Source organism: Salvelinus sp. IW2-2015, unplaced genomic scaffold, assembly GCF_002910315.2.
Source record: "Salvelinus sp. IW2-2015 unplaced genomic scaffold, ASM291031v2 Un_scaffold2328, whole genome shotgun sequence".
In the NCBI taxonomy this organism is placed as follows: Eukaryota; Metazoa; Chordata; class Actinopteri; order Salmoniformes; family Salmonidae; genus Salvelinus; species Salvelinus sp. IW2-2015.
Genome location: NW_019943653.1, coordinates 35,926 through 63,669, shown reverse-complemented (window position 1 = coordinate 63,669; position 27,744 = coordinate 35,926). Strand labels below are relative to the sequence as shown.

At 42.0% G+C, this 27,744-nt stretch overlaps 1 protein-coding gene across 1 annotated transcript in view; it reads left to right on the top strand.

The window, feature by feature from the left end:
• The window catches only part of LOC112073645 (potassium voltage-gated channel subfamily A member 3), a 68,296-nt gene extending 44,530 nt beyond the window's left edge, over window positions 1-23,766 (top strand). The window contains exons 2-3 of the mRNA XM_070440240.1: window positions 11,783-12,026; window positions 22,696-23,766. Of these exons, the coding sequence (XP_070296341.1) occupies window positions 11,783-12,026; window positions 22,696-23,766 (1,315 nt within the window). The remainder of the gene's footprint in view (window positions 1-11,782; window positions 12,027-22,695) is intronic.
• Window positions 23,767-27,744: the final 3,978 nt, after the last annotated feature.

The following is a 27,744-nucleotide window of genomic DNA, read 5'->3' as shown; positions in this document are numbered from 1 at the left end:
CAGAGAAAGCGAGAAGAGGGTGACAGAGAAAGAGAGGTGGGGGACAGAGAAAGAGAGAGAGGGGGATAGAGAAAGAGAGCGGGGACAGAGAAAAGAGAGGGGGACAGAGAAAGAGAAAGGGGGAGATGAGAGAATGAGAAGAGGGGGACAGCGAAAGAGAGGGAGAGAGGGAGAGAGGACATATACAAATAAGTAATACTTTATATGATTAACAGACCAGACAGAGGCAACAAATAGAGACAAAGAAAGGAGAGAAATAGAGAGAGAGACAAGCAATAAATAGACATAAATACATTATTAAATTACTACATAATGATTCAATTTGTTCAAGCAGTTACACTCGCGACCATACGGTTATAGACAACACTTAAAACATAGTAAACAGTAACCAGTAACTAAGATAGACAGAGTAAATATTACAGTAGCTTCCCATCCTTTTCATCCTCTCTTTTTGGGGTTAGAGTTAGGGTTATATGGCACTACGAGGATAAATAACATATATAAGTGGTATAGATAGTAATCCGGCTATGTTGGGTTAGGAGTTACAGGGTTATGATTTCAATACAGGATATAAACATATATTAATTGGTATAGTTACCTAATCCTCTTGTTGGGGTTAGAGTTAGGGTTATTTGATCAATACAGGATAATACCTATATAAGCGTATAGTTACCTTATCTCTTGTTGGGGTCCCCCAGCAGAGTTTACAGGGAACTGGGAGAGGGTCTTCAGCTGCGTCTCGAAGCGCAGCCCGGAGATATTGACGACTACACGCTCGCAAGCACTCGTGTCCGGTTGGGTCCGGTTCGTAACGTCCAGAGTTAGGTTGACCTAGGTAAAAGCTTCCCGACTCCTCCAGCATGTTGGTCCTCCGCATGCAGACCGAATGTCACGTCGGATGTTGTCTCTCCGTGAATCGTGGTTCACAAGGGTGTCCGGGTTCCGCAGGTGGGGTGGTCCCGATGGGTCTTGGGTACAGAATGAGGTGGGGATTGCAGGATGACTGAGGTGGTCGTCCATGGGAACACTGAGATGGAGATGTATGCAGGGGCACAGCTGCAACCCGCTTGTTAACCTGAACCCTGCCCACTTTGGCCTATCTTCTCTCTCTCTCTCTCTCGTCTCTCTCTCTCTCTCGTCTCTCCTCTCCTACTCTCTCTCTCTCTCTCTCTCTGCTCTCTCTCTCTCTCTCTCTCTCTTCTCTATCTCTTTCTCTTCTCTTCTGTCTCTCGTCTCTGCTCACTCTGCTCTCTCTATCTCTCTCTCTCTATCTCTCTCTCTCGTTCTCTCTCTCTCTCATTCTGCTATCTCTCTCTCGTTCCTCGTCTCATTTCCTTCTAATCGTCTCTCTCTTCTGCTCTATCTTCTCATCTAGGTTGGCTTCACTCTTTTCCTATTTCCTGTACTGGTACCCAGTAGGCTCCTCCAACTTGGTTTGCCCGCCACGTGACATGACGAGCTGGGGTTTAAAACACGAACGTTAACTCTGAGAGCTGTTGGTTCATATGAAACACAACACGTTACTCTGACCTGGGTTTATAAACACAACGTTTCTTGACCTGTGGGTTTATAACACACCCACATACAACCGCAGGACTAAAACACTCACACTAAAACCTCAGGACTAAAACACAAGATTTTGTCCAGACGCTAAGAAACCCACACACTTAAAACACCAGGACTAAAACAACCAGGACTAAAACACCAGGACTAAAACACCAGGACTAAAACACCAGGACTAAAACACCAGGACTAAAACAACCAGACTAAACACAGGGACTCTAAAGAGGACCAGAAACACCACACTAAAACACCACCTACTAACACCAGGACTAAACACCAGGACTAAAACACAACCACTTAAAAACACCACTAAACACACTAAAACACCACTAAAAACACCACTAAACACAAAACACGCAGGACTAGGACAAACACCAGGACTAAAACCAGCGCAACAACAGGACTAAAAAACAGCCAGCTAAAACACACAGGAACTAAAACACACCTACAGGACTAAACACCAGACTAAAACACCAGGACTAAAACACCAGGCACTAAAACACCAGCCACTCAAAACACCAGCACTAAAAACACCAGGACTAAAAACCAGCCACCATTACAACAACAGGACTAAAACACCAGGACTAAAACACCAGGATAAAACACAGCAGACTAAAATACCACTAAAACAGCCAGGACAGCTAAAACCCCTCCACTCACAATAAAACACCAGGACAACACACAGGAGCTAAAACACCGAGACTAAAACACCAAGGACTAAAACACAGGACTAAAACACCAGGACTAAAAACAGCCAACACTGAAATACCAAAACACAACACTAAAACACAGGACTAAAACACAGGACTAAACACGCAGACAAAACCCAGGACTAAAACACACCACTAAACACCAGGACTAAAAGCACCAAATCAACACCAGACACTAAAACACCAGACTAAAACACCAGGACTAAAACACCAGGCTAAAACACCAGGACTAAAACACTAGGGACTAAAACATACAACTAAAGCACCAGGACTAAAACATCCCTAGAACTACACAAAACACCAGGACTAAAACACCAGGACTAAAACACCCAGGACTAAAAACCACTCAGGACTAAAACACCAGGATAAAACACCAGACTTACTAAAACACCAGACTAAAACACCAGGACTAAAACACAGGACTATAAACACCAGCACTAAATCACAGGACTAAAACACCGCACTAAAACACACCACCACACTAAAACACCAGGACTAAAACACAACCAAGGACTAAAACACCCTCAGTCAACTAAAAACCACCACTAAAACACCACCACTAAAACACCAGACTAAAACACCAGCAAATACATCCACGCTAAAACCCCAAGGCACTAAAACACCAGGACTAAAACACCAGGACTAAAGACTACACCAGCCAAACACCAGACTAAAACACCAGGATAAACCACATAAAACACCAGGACTAAAAACACCACACTAAAACACCGGACTAAAACACCAGGACTAAAACACCAGCGACTAAAAACACCAGACTAAAACACCAGGAATAAAACACACCACTTAAAACACCAGCACTTAAAACACCAGGACTAAAACACCAAGCCACTAACAACAACCAGGACTAAAACACACAGACTAAACACCAGACTAAAAACACCAGCACTAAAACACCAGGACTCAAAACACCACCACTAAAACACCAGGACTAAAAACACCAGGACTACACCATACTAAACAACCACCACTAAACACCACTAAACACCAGACTAAAACACCAGCACCTAAAACACCACGACTAAAAACACCAGGACTAAAACACCCACTAAAACAAACCAAGCTAAAAAACCAGACTAAAACACCAGGACTAAAACACCCAGGACTAACACCATCCAGACTAAAACACCAGACTAAAACACCCAGGTAAAACTAAAAACACCACCTAAAAACACACCACTAACACACACCACTAAAAACACCAGGACTTAAAACACCACCAGCTCTAAACCCACACACCAGGACTAAAACACCACACTAAAACACCAGGGACTAAAACACCAAGGACTAAAACCCCAGGACTAAAACACCAGGACTTAAAACACCAGGACTAAAACACCAGCACAAAACACAAGGACTAAAACACCTCACTAAAACACAGACTAAAAACACCACGCACTTAAAGACACCAGGACTAAAACACCAGGACTAAAACACCAGATAAAACAAACCAGCCACTAAAACACAGCACAAAACACCAGGCACTAAAACACCAGGAACTAAACACACCAGACAAACACCAAGACTAAAAACACCACGCACTAAAAACACCAGCACACAAACACCAGGCAGACAAAAACCAGACTAAAACACCCCTAAAACCACCCTAAAACACACCACTAAAACACCAGGACTAACACCACACTAAAACACCACCACTAAAACACCACACTAAAACACCACCAGGACTAAAACACCAGACTAAACACACCACTAAACCACCTAAAACACCAGGACAAAAAACACCAGGAACCACTAAAAACACCAGGACACAAAAACACAACACCACACTAAAACACCAGAACTAAACAACCACCAGCACTAAAACACAGGACAAAACACCAGGACTAAAACACCAGGACTAAAACACCAGGACTAAAACACCACCCACTAAAACACCACGCACTAAAACAGCAGCCACCACTAAAACACCAGCAAAACAACCGGAACCACTAAACACCAGACTAAAACACACAACCACCTAAAAACACCACGGACTAAAACACCAACTAAACAACCCACTAAAACACCACCACTAAACACATCCACTAAAACACCACCACTAAACACCACCACTAAAACACCAGGAACTAACAAACACCAACACTAAACACCAGGACTAAACACCACCACTAAAACACCAGGACTCCAAGGAAAACCCCCGATCTAAACTGCAGCACAACAACACCACAAACAAACTAAAAACACAGACTAAAACACCAGGACTAAAACATCCAGACTAAAGACACCAGACTACAAACACCACAGGACTACAAACACCAGGACAAAAACACCAGGACTAAACACACCAGCACTAGAAACACCACGACTAAAAAGCACCACAGACTAAAACCACCTAAGAGACTAAAACACCACTAAAACACCCAGACTAAAAAGCCGACCTAAACACCTTAAAACACCAGGACTAAACACAGGATAACCACCAACTAAACACGCAAGACTAAAACACCCGAAAACCACCAGACTAAACACCACCACTAAAACAACCAGCGGACCTAAACACCAGCCACTAAAACACCAGACTAAAACAACCAGGACTAAAAACAACCAGGACTAAAACCCAAGGACTAAAACACCACCACTAAAACACCAGACTAAAACACACCACTAAAACCCAGGACTAAAACACCAGGACTAAAACACCATACTAAAAACACCACCACTAAACAACCACACTAAAAACACCAAGGACTAAAAACACCAGGACTAAAACACCACCACTAAAACACCACACTAAAACCAACCACCACTAAAAACACAACCACCTTAAAACACCAGGACTAAAACACCAGGACTAAAACACCATGACTTACATACACCAGGACTAAAAAACACCAGGACTAAAACACCAGCACAAGAGACACCAGCACTAAAACACCAGCACTGAAAACAACCAGGACTAAAACACCAGCACTAAAACACCAACAGGACTAAACTAACAACACCACCTAAAACACCAGCACTAAAACACCAGGACTAAAACACCAGACTAAAACACCAGACTAAAACACCACACTAAAAACACCAGGACTAAAACCACCACCACAAAACACCAGGACTACAAAAACACCAGACACTAAAACACCACTAGGACTAAAAACACAGGATAAAAAACACCAGGAATAAAACACCAGCACTAAAACACCAGCACTAAAACACCAACTAAAACACCAGACCTAAAACACAGACTAAAACACCACACTAAAACACCAGGACTAAAACACCACACTAAAACACCAGGACTAAACAACACCAGACCACTAAACCACCACAAAACAACCAGCACTAAAACACCAGGACTAAAACACCAACTAAACAACTGAACTAAACACACCAACTTACAAAGCACAACCCCAGACTAAAACACCAGGGACTAAAACACCAACTAACACACCAAGGAGTAAACCGTCAGACAACCGCTAAAACACAACTAAGAACACTCAGGACTAAAACACCCCGACTAAACCACAACAAACACCAGATAAAACAGACTAACAACAACAGCACTAAAACACCACCACTAAACACCAGGACTAAAACACCTAGGACTAAAACACCAGGACTCCAGTAAAACACCAGGTACTAAAAACTAACACAGGACAAAACCCAAGGACTAAAACAACCAGGACGTAAAACACTCAGGAATAAAACACCGGACTAACACCAATAAAACCACGCAAACACAGGATAACACCAGAGACTTAAAACACCAAAGGACCTAAAACACTCAGGACTCTAAAACCACCAAGCTCAAAACTACCAGGACTAAAACACCAGGATCTATAAACACCAAGGACTAAAACACAGCAGACAACGCCACTAAAACAACCAGACTAAAACACACTAGAACTAAACACCATGAATCAAAACACCATCACTAAAACACCACCACTAACCAGTACACCACCGACTAACACCAACTAAAACACCAGTGACTAAAAAACCACACACCGACTAAAACACCACGGACTAAAAACGACCAGGACTTAAGCAACACCCACCCAACACTCATGATAAAAACACCGGACACTAAAACCACCAGGACCTAAAACTACAACCTAAAAAGCACCCCACTAATCACTAAACACCAGGACAAAACTACACCACTAAACACACCAGGACTAACACACCACCACTAAAACACCAGGACTAAACAACCCAAACACCACCACTAAACAGCCAGCTCACTAAAACACACCCTAAAACCCCACTAAAACACCAGGGACTAAACGACCAGGACTTAGAAACGGACCAGGACAACCAGGAACACAAGGCTAACACCAGGACTAAAAACACGGCTACAACACTGCAACTAAAAACACCAGACTAACACCAAGATAAACACAGGCTACCCAACTCGAATACAAAACACCAACTAAAACACCACTAAACCAGGGACTAAAACAAGACAAAAACACCACCAACTGATAAACACCAGCGACTAAAACACCCAGGACTAAAACACCACACTAACACCGACTAACAGCCACTAAAACCACAGCACTAAAACACCACCACAACCCACTAAAACACCACCAAACTACCACTAAAACACCAGACTAAACCAACAGGCTAACACCAACCCTAAAACACCAGGTGATCAAATACACGCAGGAACTAAACACCAGGAACTAAAACACCAGGACTTAATAACACCAGGACTTAAACATCACCGACTAAAACCACACCACACTGAAATACACCAGGGACTAATACACACTACAACCAAAACTAAAACACAGGACTAAAAACGACCAGGTGACTAAAACACTCCAGACATATAAACAGCACAGGACTAAAACACCAGACTAATACACACAAAAACCCAGGACAAAACACACCAGGCACTAAACACCAGAACTAAACCAGACTCACCAAGACTAAATAACACCAGGACTAAAACGATCTCAGACTAAAAGCGGACAAGACAAAAACACCGGACTAAAACACCAGGGACTACACCAGGTACCAGGTAAAACACCAGACTAAAAACACCAGGACTAAATACACAGACTAAACAATAAAAGGTAACACACTAACCAACAGGACTAAACAAACACCAGTAAAACAGACTAACACCAGCACTAAAACACCAGCGACTAAAACACCCAGCACTAAACAACACACACCAGGACTAAAAACCAAGACTAAAAAGGACACACCAAGTAACATACGACTAAAAACCGCAGACAGTAAAACACCATGACTAACTCTAACTAAAAAACACCACCAACTAAAACACCAGGACTATAAACACGACCCACCGCTAAAACACCACCCAGAAACACCAGCACTAAAACACCAGGACTAAAAACACCCAGGACTAAAACACCAGGACTACAAACGACGAGGACTAAAACACCAGGACTATAAAACAACCATCACTAAAACACCAGGACAAAACACCAGGACTAAAACAACCAGGAAAAAACACCAGCACTAAAACACCAGCACTAAAACACCAGCACTAAAACCCAGGACTAAAACACCAGGACTAAAAACACCAGGACTAAACTCCACCACTTAAAACACACCTACAACAAACACCAGGACTAAAACACCAGGACTAAAACAACACCATGACTAAAACACCACCACTAAAACACACCACTAAACACACACCAGGACAAACACACTAGACTAAAACAACACAGCACCACCACTAAAAAACCACCACTAAAACACCAGGACTAAAAACACAAAACACTAAAACACCAGGACTAAAAACCACCACGGACTAAGATCCAGACTTAAACACCACCACTAAAACACCAGGACTAAAACAACCAGGCTACTAAAACACCAGGACTAAAACACCAGGACTAAAAACACCAGTGACTAAATAAACACGACTAAAACCACCACCACTAAAACACCAGGACTAATCACCACCACTAAAGACAACCCTAACTAAACACCACCACTAATACACCAGGACTTAAATAAACCACACTAAAACACCAGGACTAAAACACTCACCACTAAACACCCACTAAAAACACCAGCACTTAAACCCAGACCAAAAAACACCAGGACTAAAACACCAGGACTAAAACACCAGGACTAAAAACACCAGGAATAAAACACCCAGGACTAAAACACCAGGACTAAAACACCGAGGACATAAAACACCAGCATCTAAAAACACCAGCACTAAAAACACCAGACTAAACGACAACCACACTAAAAACACAGGACTAAAACACCAGGACTAAAAACACAGACACTAAAACACCAGCACTTAAAAAACAACCACTAAAACACCAGACTAAAACACCAGACTAAAACAACCAGGACTAAAACACCAACTAAAACACCACCACTAACACACCACCAACTAAAACACCACCACTAAAACACCAGGACGTAAAACACAGGATCAAGAAACACCAGCACTAAAACACCGACTAAAAACACCAGACTAAAACACCACACTAAAAACACAGGACTAAAAAACCACACTTAACACCAGACTTAAAACACCACCACTCAAAACACCAAGCGAGCATAACCACCACACTAAAACAACACCTAACCACCAGACTAAAACAACAGGACTAAAACAACACATGACAAAACACCAGGACTAAAACACCAGGACAAAACACCAGACTAAAACAACCAGGACTAAAACCAACCAGGACTAAAACACCAGGACTAAAACACCAGACTAAAGACACACCAACTAAAACACCAGTGACTAAAACACCAGACTAAAAACCACTAACACCAGACTAAACACCAAGACTAAACACCAGGACTAAAAACAGCCAGGCTAAAACACCAGACTAAAAACACCACACTAAAACACCAACACCACTCAACACACACCGACTAAAAACACCCAGGACTAAAACACTCCAGGATAAAACACCAGGATTAAAACCACCACACCGTAATAAAACCTACCAGACTAAAAACAACCACCGACTAAAACACCAGGACTAAAAACCAGGACTAAAACACCAGGACTAAAACTAACACCAACTTAAAACACCAGAGACTAAAACCACCAGGACTAAAACAACCATCTAAAACACCCAGACTAAAAACACCAGGACTAACACAGACCTAAATAACACCAGAACTAATAACCAACCCAGCCACTAAAACACCAGCCACTAAAACACCACACTAAAACACCAGGACTAAAAACCACACACGAACTAAGTAAACACAGACTTAAAACACACACCACTAAAACACCAGGACTAAAAAACACCAGGCACTAAACACCAGGAAAACACCATGACTAAAAACAACACACACCACTTTAAACAGCCACCACAAACACACCCACCACTAAAACCCAGGACTAAAACACTGCCACCAAAACACCACCACTAAAACCACCACCACTAAACACCACCACCCACTAAAACACCAACTAAAACACCAAACCACAAAACACCAGACTAAAAACACAGACTAACAACACCAGGTACTTTACAAAACACGACCACCAACTCTTTAACAGCTCGACAACCACTAAAACACCAGCACTAAAACACCAGGACTAAAACACCACCACTAAAACACCACCACTAAACACCACCACCAACTAAAACACCAGGACTTAAAACCACCAGCTAAACACTCTAGGACTAAACACCACACTAAAACACCAGGACTAAAACGACTACCACTCACACCACCCACATAAAAACACCAGCAACTAAACTACACACCACTAAAACACCACGGACAAAAACACCACTGACTAAAACACCACGACTAAAAACACCAGGACTAAAACCCCAGGCTCTAAAAATCCAGGACAACAGCAGCAGACTAAAACACCAGGAATAAAAACACCAGCACTAAAACCACACACTAACACACTCCGACTAACAGTAACACCACGGACAGAACCCAGACTAGACAATCACCAGGACCTAAAACCACCAGTGACTAAATATCACCAGGACCTTAAAACACCAGCACTGCTTAAAAACACACACTAAACACCAGGACTTAAAACACCAGAGACTAAACACCAGGACTAAACACCAGACTAAAACACCCAGGACAAACACACCACCACTAAAACACACAGCCACTAAACAACACCATCCAACTAAACACCAGGACTAAAACACCGGACAAAAACACCACACTAAAAACACCAGACACAAGCACTAAAACACCAGCGACTAAAACTAAAACCACCACCACTAAAACACCAGACTAAAAACACCACCACAAAACACCAGGGACTATAAAACAACAACCAGGACTAAAACACCACACTAAAAACACCAGCACTAAAACAACACCACTAAAACACCAGACTAAAAACCAAACTAAACCATCCAGCTAAAACACCAGCACTAAAACACCAGACTAAAAACCACCAGACTAAAACCACCAACTAAAACACCAGGACTAAACACCAGACCTAAAACACCACTAAAAAACACCACACTAAAACACCAGTCTAAAACATCAAAGCACTTAAAACCAAGGACTAAAACACCAGGACTAAAACACAGACTAAAACACCAGGACTAAAAACACCAGGACTAAAAACACCAGGACTAAAAACACCAAGTACTAAAAACACCAGACTAAAACACCAGGACTAAAAAACACACAACACCACTAAAACAACAGGGACTAAAACACCACCACTAAAACACCAGGACAAAACAACACCACTAAAAACACCAGGACTAAAAACACCAGGACTAAAACAACCAGGATCTAAAACACCAGCACTAAAAACACACCACTAAAACACCAGGACTAAAACACCACAGACTAAAACACCAGGACTAAAAGCACCGAAGACTAAAACACCAGACTTAAAACACCAGGACTCTTAAACCTCACAAAAATAAACACCACCACTAAAAACACACCACAAACTACACCACTAAAACACTCAGACTAAAACAACCAGGCAACTAAAACCAGGACTAAAACACCACCTAAAACACCACGCTCAAAACACACCCCTAACAACACCCACTAAAAACCACGCAGACTAAAAACACCAGCCTAAAACACCAGACTAAAACACCAGGACTAAAACACCAGCACACCTAAAACACCAGGACTAAAACACCAACTAAAACACCAGATCTAAAACACAGGCATAAACACACCACCGCTAAAACACCAGACTAACAAACAAGGACTCAAGAAACACCAGGACTAAAAACACCAGGACTAAAACACCACCACTAAAACACCAAACTAAAAACACCAGGCAATACTGACAATATACACATCACGATAAAACCCCCCAAACACCACGACTAAACACCAACTACACCAGGACAAAACACACACGCACTAAACACAGCTAAAACACCACCACTAAAACACCAACCACTAAAACACCACCACTCGAAAAGCATAGGACTAAAACACAACCACTTAAAACACCAGGCACTAAAAACACAGGACTCCCCTCTCTCGCTTTCTCTGTCCTCCCTCTCTCTTGCTCTGTCACCCCCCCTCTCCAGGTACTTTGACCCTCTGAGGAACGAGTATTTCTTTGACAGGAACCGCCCCAGTTTTGACGCCATCCTCTACTACTACCAGTCGGGCGGGCGTATCAGGAGACCCGTCAACGTGCCCATAGACATCTTCTCTGAGGAGATCCGCTTCTACGAGCTGGGAGAAGAGGCCATGGAGAAGTTCAGAGAGGATGAGGGTTTTATTAAGGAAGAGGAGAGACCACTACCCGACAACGAACTGCAGAGAAAGGTGTGGTTTGTACTTATTTTGTATCTTGAATGTCGTTTTTTTCCCCCCAAGCTTTCTCTTTAGTTCATCAATTACATATGCTAATTAATTGAGTCACTTCCTGTGAGAGCTGTGAATAACCTGTCTGTCCACCCCTATTCTCTGTCACCCTCACAAAGGTCTTTGAAGCCGCAACGAGTCAGGACGTTTTTTATGCTTGCTGTACATACGCTGTAAAATAAATAAAGGCTTTTAATTGTTCCATGATGCCTTGATTTTGCACAAAGGCTTTTTGTGTTTGTTTGCTATCCAGCATGAACTTTTGTTTGTGCTCCATCTTGTGTAAACTAATATATAGTATTTCTCCTCTCATCTTCAAGGTTAACACAGTATGTCTTCTCTTATTTTAATTGTATTTATTTTATTTATTTCACCTTTATTTAACCAGGTAGGCCAGTTGAGTACAAGTTCTCATTTACAACTGCGACCTGGCCAAGATAAAGCAAAGCAGTGCGACAAAAACAACAACACAGAGTTACACATAAACAAACGTACAGTCAATAACACAGAAGAAAAATTTTAAAATCTTTATACAGGGTGTGCAAATGTAGAAGAGTAGGGAAGTAGGAAATATTTTGGCCCTAGTGGCAAAAATAATTACAATTTTAGGATTAACACTGGAGTGATAGATGTGCAGATGATAAATGTGCAAGTAGAGATACTGGGGTGCAAAAGAGCAAGAGGATAAGTAATAATATGGGGATGAGGTAGTCGGGTGGGCTATTTACAGATTGGCTGTGTACAGGTACAGTGATCGGTAAGCTGCTCAGACAGCTGATGCTTAAAGTTAGTGAGGGAGATATAAGACTCCAACTTCAGAGATTTTTGCAATTCGTTCCAGTCATTGGCAGCAGAGAACTGGAAGGAAAGGCGGCCGAAGGAAGTGTTGGCTTTGGAGATGACCAGTGAGATATACCTGCTGGAGCGTGTGCTACGGGTGGGTTTTGTATGGTGACCAGTGAGCTGAGATAAGGCGGGGCTTTACCTAGCAAAGACTTATAGATGAAAACCACACCTTAAAAGGTGTAGTTAATATTGTATGTCTTCTCTTTCTTATCTTAAAGGTTGTGGTTAATACAGTATGTCTTCTCTTATCTTCAAGGTGTGGTTAATATAGTATATCTTGTCTTAAAGGTGTAGTTAATATTGTATGTATTCTCTTTCTTATCTTCAAGTAATATATATGGTATTTCTTATCTTATCCTGTTATGGCTGCAGCCCGACACCGGTACACCTATGACAACATCCAGCTCAAATGCAGGGCGCGAAATTCTAAATCTATTTTTTAAAAATATTTAACTTTCACACATTAACAAGTCCAATACAGCATTTGAAAGATAAACATCTTGTCAATCCAGCCAACATGTCCGATTTTTTAAATGTTTTACAGAGAAAACACCACATATATTTATGTTAGCTCACCACCAAATAAAAAAGAGACAGACATTTTTCACAGCACAAGTAGGATCCAAGTAGCATGCACAAGCCAACCTAACTAACCTAGAACCAACCTAAATAACCTAGAAAAAACTACCTCAGATGACAGTCCTATAACATGTTACACAATAAATCTATGTTTTGTTCAAAAAAATTGCATATTTTAGCTATAAAATCAGTTTTACATTACTGCTAACCATCATAGCTACAGTCAGAAATCGCACGGGAGTAGCCAGAGAAAATACAGACACAACGTCAACTACTATTTACACATCAGAAAACATTTCAGAAAATATATGGTGGATAGCTAATGAAAAGAGAAAGATCTTGTGAATACAGACAATATTTCCGATTTCTGAAGTGTTTTAACAGCGAAAACACAATATATCGTTTATATAGCTTACTACAATAGCTAACACACAGCAGCATTGATTCTAGTCAAACGCTAGCGATAGCACAGTTCGACAGATATATGAAAAGCCATCCCAAATTGCGGTCTTATCTTTGTTGATTTTCATCAGAATGTTCTCCAAAGGGTCCTTTGTTCAGAAACCGTCTTCCATTTGGACCCAGAACGAACGATGTCCCTCTTGAATTAGCATGCACACTGGCCATGCCGTGCTAACCTCTCCGTCTTGACAAAATTCTTGCGTCGCATCACGTCTAAAGTCCAGAATAAATTTCAATAATATAATTAAAGTATATTGGAAAAAACATACTTTAGGATGATATTGTGACATGTATCAATAAAATCGAAGCCGGAGGTCATATTCACCTATAACGAGGGTTTTCCAGGAGCGCAGTCCAGTTCCTACTTCGCGCCCAGAAAAAAAATAAAGTGCGCACTTCTGACTCCAAGATGTTTGTTTTCAGTCCCTGACAGAGATAATCAAGTCATTTTTTCTCTCACTTCCGCATGACACCCAGGGGAAGGCGTGTGACGTGTTTCTACAGTCTAAGTGCCAAGGCCTTTTATAGAGAGTATCTTGAAGAGAGACATAGCTTCTTGGAAATTTCACTTCCGGTTAGAAAATGGGGCTGTAAAAAGAGTTATGTTTCACTTAGAGAAATAATTAAACCTGTTTTAGAAACTAGACAGTGTTTTCTATCCAATAGTAATAATAATATGCATATTGTACGAGCAAAAATTGAGTAAGAGGCCATTTGAAAATGGGCACATATTTTCCAGTTTTTCAATACGCCCCCTGCAGCCATAACAAGTTATCTTAACCTCTCTGGCGCAGTCATTCCGCTAGTGTCACGTTCTGACCATAGTTCTTGTGTGTTTTGCTTGTTTTAGTGTTGGTCAGGACGTGAGCTGGGTAGGCATTCTATGTTGTGTGTCTAGTTTGTCTGTTTCTATGTTTGGCCTAATATGGTTCCCAATCAGAAGCAGGTGTTTTGTGTTGTCTCTGATTGGGAATCATATTTAGGTGGCTTGTTTTGTGTTGGGGATTGTGTGTGGTTGTTTCCTGTCTTTGTGTTTTCTCTGCACCAGATAGGGCTGTATCGGTTTGCCACATTTTTGTTATTTTGTATTGTTGTAAGTGTTCACTGTTTTCGTCTATTAAACATGTTGAGCACTGGCTACGCTGCGTGTTGGTCCGATCCTCCTCTTCCGCTTGAAGAGGAGGAAGGCTGCCGTTACAGCTAGCGACCCACCTCGACATCATCCGGTGAAATTGCAGAGCGCCAAATTCAAAATACAGAAATAGTCATAATAAACATTCATAAAAATACAAATACATCGGCTTAAAGATGAACGTCTTGTTAATCGAGCTGCTTTGTCAGAATTCAAAAAGGCTTTACATGCGATTATCTGAGGACAGCCCCCCGCTTACAAAAGCATACAAACATTTTACAACCAAGTAGAGGAGTACCGAAAGTCAGAAATAGCGATAAAATGAATCACTTACCTTTGAAGATCTTCATATGGTTGCAGTCAGAAGAGTCCCAGCTACACAATAAATGTTTGTTTTGTTCGATAAAGTCCCTCTTTATATCCCAAAAACTCTGTTTTGTTGGCGCATTTTGTTCAGTAATCCACTGGCTCAAAGGCGGTCAAAACACGCAGACGAATACATTCTAATAGTTTCGGTAAAGTTTGTCAAACGATGTTTAGAATTAATCCTCAGGTTGTCAATTGTCTAAATAATCAATAATATTTCAACCGGATACCGGAGCGTATTCAATAGAAAGGAAAAACAACGAAGGGCGCACACAAACCAGCACTGCATGATTCTACAGTCCACTGACAGAAAGGTCTCATTCTTCTTCATTTTTCAGAAAACAAGCCTGAAACAATGTCTAAAGACTGTTGACATCTAGTGGAAGCCATAGGAACTGCAATCTGGGTCCTAACCCACTAGATACGCAATAGGCTTTCAATGGAAAACCACCCACATCAAAAAAATCCCACTTCCTGGATGGGCTTTCCTCAGGTTTTCGCCTGCCATATCAGTTCTGTTATACTCACATACAATATTTTAACAGTTTTAGAGTGTTTTCTATCCAATACTACCAATTATATGCATATCCTAGCTTCTGGGCCCGAGTAGCAGGCAGTTTAATTTGGGCATGCTATTCATCCAAGTCAGAATGCTGCCCCCTACCCCAGTGAAGTTAATACAGTATTTCTCATCTCATCTTAAAGGTTAAAACACTATGTCTTCTCTTATCTTATCTCTTATCTTCTTTTTTGACCTAATGGCGCCGGAGAGGATGGCTGCCGTATTATTGTCTCTTAACCAACCGTGCTATTTATTTATTTTTTCACATTGTATGTAACTTATTTTGTACATAATGTTGCTGCTACCGTCTCTTATGACCGAAAACAGCTTCTGGACATCAGAACAGCGATTACTCACCTTGAATTGGACGAAGATTTTTTTTTTTTTATAAGTCGGATGAGAGGGATTTACTCCAGACACCCGAACAGGACCTCATCCCCGTCATTCGGGGGAGAAAGAGACAGATATTTTGCAGAAGGAGATCGGGATGCCTTGTGAGGATCAGGCGACGAGTGGCTAATCTGCCTTTGCCATCTGTCTTATTAGCCAACATCCAACCGCTGGAAAATAAATGGGACGAACTAAAAGCACATATATCCTACCAATGGGACATTGAAAACTGTAATATCTCAGTGTTTCACTGAGTCGTAGCTGAACGACGACATTAATAACATACAGCTGGCGGGTTGTACACTGTATCGGCAGGACAGAACAGCAGTTTTTGGTAAGAAAAAGGGTGACCGTCTATATATATTTGTAAACACAGCTGGTGCACGAAATATCTAAGGATGTCTCAAGGTTTTGCTCGCCAGAAGTAGAGTATGTCATGATAAGTTGTAGACCACACTATCTACCTAGACAGTTAATCTGTATTTTCGTAAACTCTGGACCACCTATACTCCACACACGGAGACAATACTAAGCTCTGCCTCACCCTCCATTTGGCAAATCTGACCATAATTATACACTCCTCATTTCTGCTTACAAGCAACAATTAAAGCAGGAAGCACCAGTGACTCGGTCAATAAGAAAGTGGTCAGGTGAAGCAGATGCTAAGCTACAGGACTGTTTTGCTAGCACAGAGTGGAATATGTTCCGGGATTCTTCCGATGGCATTGAGGAGTACACCACATCAGTCACTGGCTTCATCAATAAGTGCAAAAATGACGTCATCCCCACAGTGACTGTACGTACAGCCATGGATTACAGGCAGCATTTGCACCGAGCTAAAGGGTAGAGCTGCCACTTACAAGAAATTCTGCTATGCCCTCTGCCGAACCTTCAGACAGGTAAAGAATCAATACAGGACTAAGATCAAATCGTATAACACCGACTCTGATGCTCGTCGAATGTGGCAGGGCAAACCATTACAGACCACAAAGGGAAGCAAAGCCGAGAGCTGCCCAGTGACTAAAGCCTACCAGACGAGCTAAACTACTTCTGTTCTCGCTTCAAGGCAAACAACACTGAAACATGCATGAGAGCATCAGATGTTCCGGATGACTGTGTGATCAGCTCTCTGCAGCCAATGTGAGCAAGATCTTTAAACAGGTTAACATTCACAAGGCCGCAGGGCAAGATGGATTACCAGGAAGTGTATTGCGAGCATGCGCTGACCAACTAGCAAGTGTCTTCACTGACATTTTCAACCTCTCCCTGTCTAAGTCTGTAATACTAACATGTTTCAAGCAGACCACCATAGTCCCTGTGCCCAAGAACACCAAGGTAACAAGTCTAAATGATTACCGACCCATAGCACTCACGTCTGTGGCCCATGAAGTGCTTTGAAAGGCTGGTCATGACTCACATCAACACCATTTTCCCAGAATCCCTAGACACACTCCAAGCGCCCCAACAGATCCACAGATGATGCAATGTCTAATGCACTCCACACTGCCCTTACCCACCTGGACAAAGGAACACCTATGTTAGAATGCAATTCATTGACTACAGCTCAGCGTTCAACACCAGAGTACCCTCAAAGCTCATCACCAAGCTAAGGACCCTGGGACTAAACACCTCCCTCTGCAACTGGATCCTGGACTTTCATACGGGCCCTTAAGGTTGCAGATGACACAACAGTGGTAGGCCTGATCACCGACAACAACGAGACAGCCTATAGGGAGGATGTCAGAGACCTGACCATGTGGTGCAAGGACAACAACCTCTCTCTCAACGTGATCAAGACAAAGGAGATGAAAGTGGACTACATGAAAAGGTGGACTGAACACACCCCCATTCTCATCAACAGGGCTGTAGTGGAGCAGGTTGAGAGACACAAGTTCCTTTGTGTCCACATCACCAACAAACTAACATGGTCTAAGCACACCAAGCCAGTCGGGAAAAGGGCACGACAAAACCTATTCCTCCTCAGGATACTGAAAATATTTGGCATTGGTCCTCAGATCCTCAAAAGGTGCTACAGCTGCACCATCAAGAGCATCCTGACGGGTGGCATCACTGCCTGTAAAGCAACTGCTCAACCTCTGACCGCAAGGCACTACAGAGGGTAGTGCGTACGGCCCAGTACATCACAGAGTCCAAGCTTCCTGCCATTCAGTTCCTCTATAGCAGGTGGTGTAAGGCTCTAAATATTGTCAAAGACTCCAGCCACCCTAGTCATAGACGGTTCTCTCTGCTACCGCACGGCAAGCTGTACCGGAGCGTCAAGTCTAGGTCCAAGAGGCTTCTAAACAGCTTCTACCCCGAAGCCATAATTCTCATGAACATCTAATCAAATGGCTACCCAGACTATTTGCATTGTCTCCCCTCTTTTACACCGCTGCTACTCTCTGTTATTATCTATGCATAGTCACTTTAATAAATCTACCTACATGTACATATTACCTCAATTAACTCGACTAACCGGTGCACATGGACTCTGTACCGGTACCCCCTGTTTCTCTTTAAAAGTTGCGAAATACTGCAGCACACCGTGCAGTGGAGCCTCTTTAAAAGTTGCGTCATACTGCAGCACACCGTGCAGTGGTTCCTCTTTAAAAGTTGCGAAATACTGCAGCACATCGTGCTGTTGCAGCATTCTATGGCACGTTATTTAATTGTCAGCCACTTTTAACATTAACATTTAACATTATGGTGTTTCTAACGAAAAACGAAACCCTTTAGTTTCCGTATGGAATGGAAAATATTGCACCGTTAAACGTGAAGGTCGGGAGAAGGCTACAACATAAGAGGATTGGAGGATCCTAAATTACAATCTAAGGGGCATAACACTTCCACACCCTAATTGTAGTGTAACCAATACTATTTTAGTCTATGGTATATCTAAAAATAGCCCACCTTGCAGCCCGCTGGCTCCACCCCAGAGCCTTATATGAACTTCCTGCCTCAACGAGGCGCGGCTGTTGGTCGTTAAGCCAGGGAGTGCTTGGGGATAAAGGAGGAAGCACAAAGGGGCCGAGAATGGAGAGAACCAAGTGCGTTATGAAGAGAGAGCACACTATCTGTGAGATTACCCGTTGTGACCTGGACTGTCGGACTACCTCTCTTGTGTACCGAACCGGATTTGCTGAGGACCGGAGATTTAGGACTACCCCTGGAGAATGGAACGGACAACGAGAACGGCTTGTGGACTGTGAAGTAACTGGTGAATTCCCCCTTCTTCCCCAGTGTACCAAATTCCCTAATAAACTCCCCATCTGCATTCTAGTTGTGCTACTGGTGTATGTTTTGTTATTGAACTTGGTGACGTGGAAACCTCACACCCTTGAGCCTGCTACAATATGGAATGTCTCTCTACCTACAATATGAGCCAGAAAAATGTAGCGCGCCAAATTCAAATATATTACTATAAAAATCAATCTTTCATGAAATCACACATGAAAGACACCAAATTAAAGCTACACGTGTTGTGAATCCAGCCAACATGTCTGATTTCAAAAAAGGATTTACGGCAAAAGCACACCAAACGATTATGTTAGCTCAGTACATAGCCACAGAAAAACACAGCCATTTTCCCAGCAAAAGATAGTCACAAAAAGCAGAAATAGAGATACAATTAATCATTAACCTTTGATGATCTTCAAATAACAGAAATACTCATCATAAACTTTGATGAAAGATTCATGTTTTACATATAATTAAAGATACACTTGTTCTTAATGTGTCAGATTTAAAAAACACTTTACGTAAAAAGCACACCATGCAATAATCTGAGACGGCGCTCAGATTTAACAACATTTCTCCGCCATGTTGGAGTCAACAGAAATACGAAATTACATCATAAATATTCCTTTACCTTTGATGATCTTCATCAGAATGCACCCCCAGGAATCCTAGTTCCACAATAAATCGTTGTTTTGTTCGATAATGTCCATTATTTATGTCTAAGTAGCTACTTTTGCTAGCATGTTTAGTGCACATGTCCAAACGCTCACGCAGATGCAGGCAAACTGGGACGAAAACTTCAAAAAGTTATACAACAGGTCGAATAAACTGGTCAAACTAAGTAGAGAATCAATCTTCAGGATGTTGTTATCATATATATCCAATAACGTTTCAACCGGAGAATTCCTTCGTGTCTGTAGAAGTTATGGAAAGCAAGGCGATATCATGAGGATAGCGCATGACCAGGAACTGGCATTCTGACAGACCACTGACTGAAACACCTCCCATCCGGCCCCACATCACAATAGAGGCTTCATTCTGCATAGGAAGTGCAAACAGATCCATATCTTACAGGGAATTGAATAGGCGATGAGTTGAACGTTGACCAGTCTCAGAATTCTCACTTCCTGTTTGGATTTTTTCTCAGGTTTTTGCCTGCCATATGAGTTCTGTTATACTCACAGACATCATTCAAACAGTTTTAGAAACTTCAGATTGTTTTATATCCAATAGTAATAATACTATGCATATATTAGCATCTGGGACAGAGTAGGAGGCAGTTCACTATGGGCACGCAATTCATCCAAAAGTGAAAATGCTGCCCCCTATATCAAAGAAGTTAAAGGTGTTGTTAATACAGTATATCTCCTCTTAAATGTGTGGTTAATACAGTATATCTCCTCTCATCCTAAAGGTGTGGTTAATACAGTATATCTCCTCTCCTCTTAAAGGTGTGGTTAATACAGTATATCTCCTCTCATCTTAAAGGTGTGGTTAATACAGTATTTCTCCTCTATTAAAGGTGTGGTTAATACAGTATATCTCATCTTAAAGGTGTGGTTATACAGTAATCTCCTCTTTAAGGTGTGGTTAATACAGTATATCTCCTCTCTCTTAAAGGTGTGGTTAATACAGTATATCTCCCTTAAAGGTGTGGTTAATACAGTATATCTCCTCTTTAAGGTGTGGTTAATACAGTATATCTCTCTTAAAGGTGTGGTTAATACAGTATTCTCCTATCATCTTAAAGGTGTGGTTAATACAGTATATCTCCTCTTAAAGGTGTGGTTAATACAGTATATCTCCTCTTAAGGTGTGGTTAATACAGTATATCTCCTATCACTTAAAGGTGTGGTTAATACAGTATATCTCCTCTTAAAGGTGTGGTTAATACAGTATATCTCCTCTTCATCTTAAGGTGTGGTTAATACAGTATATCTCATCCTAAAGGTGTGGTTAATACAGTATATCTCCTCTTAAAGGTGTGGTAAATACAGTATATCTCCTCTTAAAGGTGTGGTTAATACAGTATATCTCCTCTCATCTTAAAGGTGTGGTAATACAGTATATCTCCTCTTAAAGGTGTGGGTAATACAGTATATCTCCTCTTAAAAGGTGTGGTTAATACAGTATATCTCCTATCATCTTAAAGGTGTGGTTAATACAGTATATCTCCTCTTAAAGGTGTGGTTAATACAGTATATCTCCTCTAAAGGTGTGGTTAATACAGTATATCTTCTCTTAAAGGGTGGTTAATACAGTATATCTCTCTACATCTTAAAGGTGTGGTTAATACAGTATATCTCTCTCATCTTAAAGGTGTGGTTATATCAGTATATCTCCTCTCATCTTAAAGGTGTGGTTAATACAGTATATCTCCTCTTAAGGTGTGGTTAATACAGTTATGTCTCATCTTAAAGGTGTGGTTAATACAGTATATCTCCTCTCATCTTAAAGGTGTGGTTAATACAGTATAATCTCCTCTTAAGGTGTGGTTAATACAGTATATCTCCTCTTAAAAGGTGTGGTTAATACAGTATATCTCTCTTAAAGTGTGGTTAATACAGTATATCTCCTCTCATCTTAAAGGTGTGGTTTAAAGACATATTCTCATCTTTAAAGTGTGGGTTAATACAGTATATCTCCTTCATCTTAAAGTGTGGTTAATACAGTTATATCTCCTCTCATCTTAAAGGTGTGGTTAATACAGTATATCTCCTCTCATCTTAAAGGTGTGGTATAACTAAGTGTTTATCTCTTCATCTTAAAGGTGTGGTTAATACAGTATATCTCATCTTAAAGGTGTGGTTAATACAGTATATCTCATCTTAAAGGTGTGGTTAATACAGTATATCTCCTCTCATCCTAAAGGTGTGGTTAATACAGTATATCTCCTCTCATCTTAAAGGTGTGGTTAATACAGTATATCTCATCTCATCTTAAAGGGTTGGTTAATACAGTATATCTCCTCTCATCCTAAAGGTGTGGTTAATACAGTATATCTCCTCTCATCTTAAAGGTGTGGTTAATACAGTATATCTCCTCTCATCCTAAAGGTGTGGTTGCTGTTTGAGTACCCTGAGAGCAGTGGTCCGGCGCGGGTGATAGCCATCGTCTCCGTCCTCGTCATCCTCATCTCCATCGTCATCTTCTGCCTGGAGACGTTACCGGAGTTCAGGGAGGACCACAAGGTGCCAGTCCCGTTGGCTCCCGTAACTAACGGCACCGAGCCGTACTTCTCCTCTCCGTTCTCCGAACCGTTCTTCGTGGTGGAGACGCTGTGCATCATCTGGTTCTCCTTTGAGCTGCTGGTCCGGTTCTTCGCCTGTCCCTCCAAGGCCACCTTCTCTAGGAACATCATGAACATTATAGATATCGTGGCCATAATACCATATTTTATAACGCTGGGCACGGAGCTTGCGGAGCAGCAGGGGAACGGGCAGCAGGCCATGTCCCTCGCCATCCTCAGGGTCATCCGTCTGGTCAGGGTGTTCAGGATCTTCAAGCTGTCCAGACACTCCAAGGGGCTCCAGATCCTGGGCCAGACCCTGAAGGCCAGCATGCGGGAGCTTGGCCTCCTCATCTTCTTCCTCTTCATTGGAGTCATCCTCTTCTCCAGTGCTGTTTACTTTGCAGAGGCCGATGACCCAGATTCCGGCTTCAGCTCCATCCCAGACGCCTTCTGGTGGGCCGTGGTCACCATGACTACCGTTGGCTACGGCGACATGCACCCAATTAGCATAGGCGGGAAGATTGTTGGCTCTCTCTGCGCCATCGCTGGCGTGCTGACCATCGCCCTGCCCGTCCCCGTCATCGTGTCCAACTTCAACTACTTCTACCACCGGGAGACGGAGGGGGAGGAGCAGACGCAGTACCTCCACGTGGGCAGCTGTCAGCCACTGGCGGCCGAGATGGACGAAGGGCAGGGGGTGAGGAAGAGGAGCAGCTCTTCATTGCTCAGTAAGAGTGAGTACATGGTAATAGAGGAACACAGAGCACTGAACAGCAGTACCTTCAAACAGCAGCAGAACTTCTCAATGACAACCGCTGCTACCATGACAACCGTGACACACAACATCACAGCGAACAGCATCAGCATTAGCAAGAAGATCTTTACAGATGTCTAGTCTACGGTGTCGTAACGGACTCGTGGACGAATGGACTGTCTGTAGTGCTTTAACAGCTGCATAAAGCGCTTTAGGTTATATGGGGATGAACTCAGCTCATCCACCACCACTGTCTCAGGCCCCCAGTACCTAATGGGGATATGATATGAGATACATGTATATGATATAGACATACCACCGGGCTCTACTCTGACTTTTACAATACAACAGCCAGTATGCATTTCTGTCTGGAGACCGAGATATTCAGCTACAAAGCTATATATAGCTATGTCTAGAGACAGAGAGAGACAGCTACAGAGCTATATAACCGTGCCAGGAGACAGAAAGAGACAGCTACAGAGCTATATAACCATGCCTGGAGACAGAGAGAGACAGCTACAGAGCTATATAACCATGCCTGGAGACAGAGAGAGACAGCCACAGAGCTAATAAACCATGCCTGGAGACAGAGATACCCAGCTACAGAGCTGATAACCATGTACGGAGAACAGAGACAACTCCAGAGCTGTATAACCATGCTGGAGAAAGAGACAGCTACAGAGCTATATAACCATTCCTGCAACAGAGACCGCTACAGAGCTGTATAAACATGTCTGGAGACAGAGAGAGACAGCTACAGAACTATATAACTATGCCTGGAGACAGAGACAGCTACAGAGCTTTTAACCATGTCTGGAGACAGAGATACCCAGCTGCAGACTTTATTAACCATGTCTGGAGACAGCTACAGAGCTATATAAACCATGTCTGGAGACAGAGACAGCTACAGACTATATAACCATTCTGGAGACAGAGAGAGACAGCTACAGAACTATATAACCATGCCTGGAGACAGAGACAGCTACAGAGCTATATAACCATGTCTGGAGACAAGAATACCCAGCTGCAGAGCTTTATAAACCATGTCTGGAGACACTACAGAGCTATATACCTGGAACAGAGACAGCTAACAGACTATATAACCATGTCTGGAGACAGAGACAGCTAAAGAGCTATAAACCATGTCTAGAGACAGAGAGAGATAGCTATATAACTATGTCTGGAGACAGAGACAGCTACAGAGCTATATAACCATGTCTGGAGACAGAGAGAGAGAGCTATATAACTATGTCTGGAGACAGAGAGAGACAGCTACAGAACTATGTCTGGAGACAGCTACAGAGCTATATAACTATGTCTGGAGACAGAGAGAGAGAGCTATATAACTATGTCTGGAGACAGAGGAGAGAGCTATATAACTATGTCTGGAGACAGAGAGAGAGAGCTATATAACTATGTCTAGAGACAGAGACAGCTACAAAGCTATATAACCATGTCTAGAAGAGAGAGAGAGAACTATATAACTATGTCTGGAGACAGAGAGAGAGAGCATATAACTATGTCTGAAGACAGCTACAGAGCTATATAACTATGTCTGGAGACAGCTACAGAGCTATATAACTAGTCTGGAGACAGAGAGAGAGAGCTATATAACTATGTCTGGAGACAGCTACAGAGCTATATAACTATGTCTAGAGACAGCTACAATATTTATAACCCATGTCTGGAGACAGAGACAGCTACAAGCTATATAAACCATGTCTGGAGACAGAGAAGAGAGCTATAAAACTATGTCTGGAGACAGAGACAGCTACAGAGCTATATAACCATGTCTGAGACAGAGAGAGAGAGCTATATAACTACGTCGCGAGAACAGAGCACAGTGAGCTTAACTTGAACAGTAAGAGCTATACTATGCGGAACAGCTGACAGAGCTATATAACTATGTCTGGAGACAGAGAGAGAGAGCTATATAACTATGTCTGGAGACAGCTACAGAGCTATATAACTATGTCTGCTCAGCACAGAAACAAGCAGCTTTCCGTGTGTTCCATTCACAGAAAAAGAATGCCTCATTCAAATGAATAGATTCTACGGTGTAATCTGTGTGTAGGGGCTGGAGAGACAGAGGTGGACTGTGCTTATTCCAACTCTGGGCACTTAGTCGTCTGTCGTTCAGTCAATCCAGATACTCATCTATTGGTTTAGTGATTAGTCAATCACTACACAGGCAATATAAAACACCAGAGATTTAGATGGCATATGAAACACCAGAGATTTAGATGGAATATGAAACACCAGAGATTTAGATGGAATATAAAACACCAGAGATTTAGATTCAACATAAAACACTAGAGATGTATACTGAATATAAAACACCAGAGATTTAGATGGAATATAAAACACCAGATATTTAGATGGAATATAAAACACCAGACAGGACCACTAAACACCAGAGATTTAGATTTTATTTTTTATCTTATTTCACCTTTATTTAACCAGGTAGGCTAGTTGAGAACAAGTTCTCATTTACAACTGCGACCTGGACAAGATAAAGCAAAGCAGTGTGAACAGACAACAACACAGAGTTACACATGGAGTAAACAATAAACAAGTCAATAACACAGTAGGAAAAAAAAGAGTCTATATACATTGTGTGCAAAAGGCATGAGGAGGTAGGCAATAAATAGGCCATAGGAGCGAATAATTACAATTTAGCAGATTAACACTGGAGTGATAAATCATCAGATGATCATGTGCAAGTAGAGATACTGGTGTGCAAAAGAGCAGAAAAGTTAATAAATAAAAACAGTATGGGGATGAGGTAGGTAAATTGGGTGGGCTATTTACAGATGGACTATGTACAGCTGGAATATGAAACACCAGAGATTTAGATGGAATATGAAACACCAGAGATTTAGATGGAATATGAAACACCAGAGATTTAGATGGAATATAAAACACCAGAGATTTAGATGGAATATAAAACACCAGAGATTTAGAGGGAATATGAAACACCAGAGATTTAGATGGAATATGAAACACCAGATATTTAGATGGAATATAAAACACCAGAGATTTATATGGAATATAAAACACCAGAGATTTAGATGGAATATGTAACACCAGGTAGTTATATGGAAAATAAAATATCAGATATTTTAACTCTCCATTCGTCTCCAATACTACAGCACTCTAGTGTGTATTAAGGATTTATAGGTATGTGTTCATTATTAGGAAATGTCAAAGTTCCTCACATGGCAGAGGGTTCATTGTAGAGACACACACACACACACAAGCATCTCCCACACACCCACACAACACACACGACACACACAGCCATGCTCCCACACACACACACACACACAAGCATGCTCACACACACACACACAAGCATGCTCCACACACCACACACACACACACACACACACCACACACACACACCACACACACACACACACACACACACACACACACACACACACACACACACACACACACACACACACACACACACACACACACACAACACCACACAGCGGAACACACTTTCCACTGGATATCCCAATATCACCCGTTGTGATGTGGTCTTCTAGCAACGGTCTGTTGTATCCTGAGTAATCCCAGGCACGGTTTCCATGGCACCACTGCTGGAGCCAGCCTGAAGATTCCCATCACCGCTCTCATCTAGTCTAGAAGAGAGGTCTCCTCTGTGCACCTTGGAGAGACAATAACTGCTGGAGTGAGAATTCAAAGAGTCTGCTGTTTTCTGCTCAAACGGACACAAGTAACCTTTAACAAAGGTTTAGTGATACAAAGTTACGTCAGACATCTCCTCAGTCTTAATAAGGACTGTGCTACTGTTTGTTGTTGCGTCAATCAAATGTTTTTGTGAAGTCCTTATTTACGTCATCAGATGTCACAAAGTGCTCATACAGAAACCCAGCCTAAAACCCCAAACAGCAAGCAGTGCAGATGTAGAAGCCAGGTGCTAGGAAAACCTCCCTAGAAAGGCAGGAACCTAGGAAGAAACTAGAGAGGAACAGGCTATGAGGGTGACAGTCCTCTTCTGGCTGTGCCGGGTGGAGATTCTAACAGAACATGCCATTAAGGCCAGATTGTTCTTCAAGATGTTCAAACGTTCATAGATGACCAGCA